The 2500-nt window shown below is 41.3% G+C and overlaps 1 protein-coding gene across 5 annotated transcripts in view; it reads left to right on the plus strand.

Moving 5' to 3' along the window:
• LOC133642890 (TOM1-like protein 2) overlaps positions 1–2500 on the plus strand; it is a 52324-nt gene that overhangs the window by 14515 nt on the left and 35309 nt on the right. For all 5 annotated transcript variants that reach the window (XM_062037303.1, XM_062037304.1, XM_062037305.1 and 2 more), the window contains exons 5-7: positions 1372–1506; positions 1581–1745; positions 1829–1945. In XM_062037303.1, the coding sequence (XP_061893287.1) occupies positions 1372–1506; positions 1581–1745; positions 1829–1945 (417 nt within the window). The remainder of the gene's footprint in view (positions 1–1371; positions 1507–1580; positions 1746–1828; positions 1946–2500) is intronic.

Genomic DNA, 2500 nt, shown 5'->3' on the forward strand with positions numbered 1-2500 from the left:
CCATCGATAACATGACATCATCGCGCCAAGTGTGTGCTCTTTCAGTCAATTAGTGAAATATATACAGCCCGGCCAAAATCTGCTTAGTGAGAAGAATTATCTTATCAGACAGAAAATAAGTAAATATCACCCTTATTTGAGATGTTAAATCTTACTTAGATTTCAAATTTTGCAGTGCACAAAATGTTAACATATTTGCTGTCGATAAATACATTCTTATTTTTGTTTTTTAGAGCCACTGTTTTTTTTTGCCTAGGATTAAAGCTTTAAATGGATGGAAACATTTAAAAAAAATCAACAGTGACTAAAAACACATTTTCAAAGTTGGTATTTTTGTGTTCATTTGAATGAAAGAAGTACCCCCCCCCGAAAGTGTGGTCTTGTTCTGTTGAGGTTACTTTCCACTACACCAGTGATTTTCAACCACTGTGCCGCGGCACACTAGTGTGCCGTGAGATATTGTCTGGTGTGCCGTGGGAAATTATGCAACTTAACCTAATTGGTCCAAAAAATGTTTTTTTGCAAATCAATAATCCTAATAATGTGCCGTTGTCTAGTGCCTGTGCTGTGTAGAGCTTGGCAGGGTAATCTTGTAATACTCCATACCAGTAGGTGGCAGCAGGTAGTTCATTGCTTTGTAGAAGTCGGATCGTGTCGAGGATGGTTTGTCGTGATCCCAATATGCAGAGCACAGCGGGAGACAGCGTGCAGGTAAAAAGGTATGTAACGCTTAAACCAAAAATTAACCAAAGGCAAGTCCCGCTAGGAAAAGGCACTGAAGCATAGGGATGGCTATGTAAAACAAAAGTAAATCTGAACTGGCTGCAAAGTCAACAAAAACAGAATGCTGGACGACAGCAAAAACTTAGAGCGTGTGGAGCAAAGACGGCGTCCACAAAGCACATCCGTACATGACATGACAATCGACAATCCTCCCACAAAGAAGGATAGCGTACGCACAACTTCAATAGTCTTGATTGCGAAAACAAAGCAGGTGGGGGCAATAGCGCTCAAAGGAAGGCGTGAAGCTGCTACAGGAGAACACAAACAAAACAGGAAGGGTCACCAAAATAACAGCGCAAGACAGGAACTGAAGCACTACACACAGGAAACAACAACAAACTGAAAATAAGGCACGACAACCTGGTGGAGTTTAATTTTTTAACCTTTTCTGCCGGTGGTGTGCCTCTGTATTTTTTTAATGAAAAAAATGTGCCTTGGCTCAAAAAAGGTTGAAAAACACTGCACTACACTATTGCCTCTTGTGGCAGAAATTGACTGAACAAAGAATTTGACCAGCATTGGCTTCTTTGAATACTTTGAAAATAACCTTTAAGTAAATATTACACTGTAAATTCCATTGTTTGACAGGCCTGGGCTGATGCATTCCGGAGTAGTCCTGATCTTACCGGGGTGGTCCACATCTATGAAGAACTGAAAAGGAAGGGCGTCGAGTTCCCCATGGCAGACCTGGATGCATTGTCCCCCATCCACACACCACAGCGGGTACAGATTTATGTTTGCAAATATGCATTCATGTATTGAATTTGAGCAATGTCTCATATTTGTATTCTCCACAGGGCACCCCAGAGGTGGACCCGGGGATGATCAAGTACCTCGCTCCTGCAGCCACCCCCACCATCATCACCACCACCACCTCTGCTTCTTCATCTCCTAAACCTGCCACAAACTCATCTGCCACTCACATCTCTCCACATGGTGCCATCACAGCAACCCCCGAACAGGTAATGGACGGTGACACCACCCTTACTCAGTCCAAAGTTGTGTACACCTCCAGTTTGGATCTAAAATCTCCTTTTGCTTGTAGATCAGCAGGTTACGTAGCGAGTTGGACGTAGTGAGAGGGAACATTAAAGTCTTGTCAGAGATGCTCACAGAGATGGTTCCCGGCCAGGAGGATTCCTCCGATCTAGAATTGCTCCAGGTTTGATAAAACATACAGACTCATGACATAACACTACTTTGCATTGTTGAATCTGTTTTGATGACTGGACACTAAACAGATGAAAATGGTTTTCTGGACTTCAACTGAAAAAATTGGCATTACATCCATTCAGGATTCAAAAGTTGTAGTTTGTTTCTGATGCGTGTCAATGGTATTTCAGCCATTAGATGGAGTAGTCTACCATTAATTAAGTTTCACTCCCACAGTCAACAATCATATTGTGGTCAAGTCTAATTGCTGCAGCTGACATTTTAACTCTTTGAAAGGTATTACTCTTTTACATTTGATTACCATGTTCACCATTTTGAACACACTTTGTGCAAATTTAACTTACCATTGTGCACTACTAAGGCCCAAAAGGGGCGTTATATGTGTTTTCCATATGTGTTCAGTTTGAAGGTGCGCAGGCTGAAATTTCGGCAGGGAGTTTTTCCAATTTTTTAAAATTTAAATACAATTGCATTGTGTTTTTGATTGCGACGTTGTTAGAATAGGATGTAAATATACACCTTTACATGCACCTTCTCTTAAAAA

This window comes from Entelurus aequoreus, linkage group LG25 (genome assembly GCF_033978785.1).
Source record: "Entelurus aequoreus isolate RoL-2023_Sb linkage group LG25, RoL_Eaeq_v1.1, whole genome shotgun sequence".
Taxonomy (NCBI): Eukaryota; Metazoa; Chordata; class Actinopteri; order Syngnathiformes; family Syngnathidae; genus Entelurus; species Entelurus aequoreus.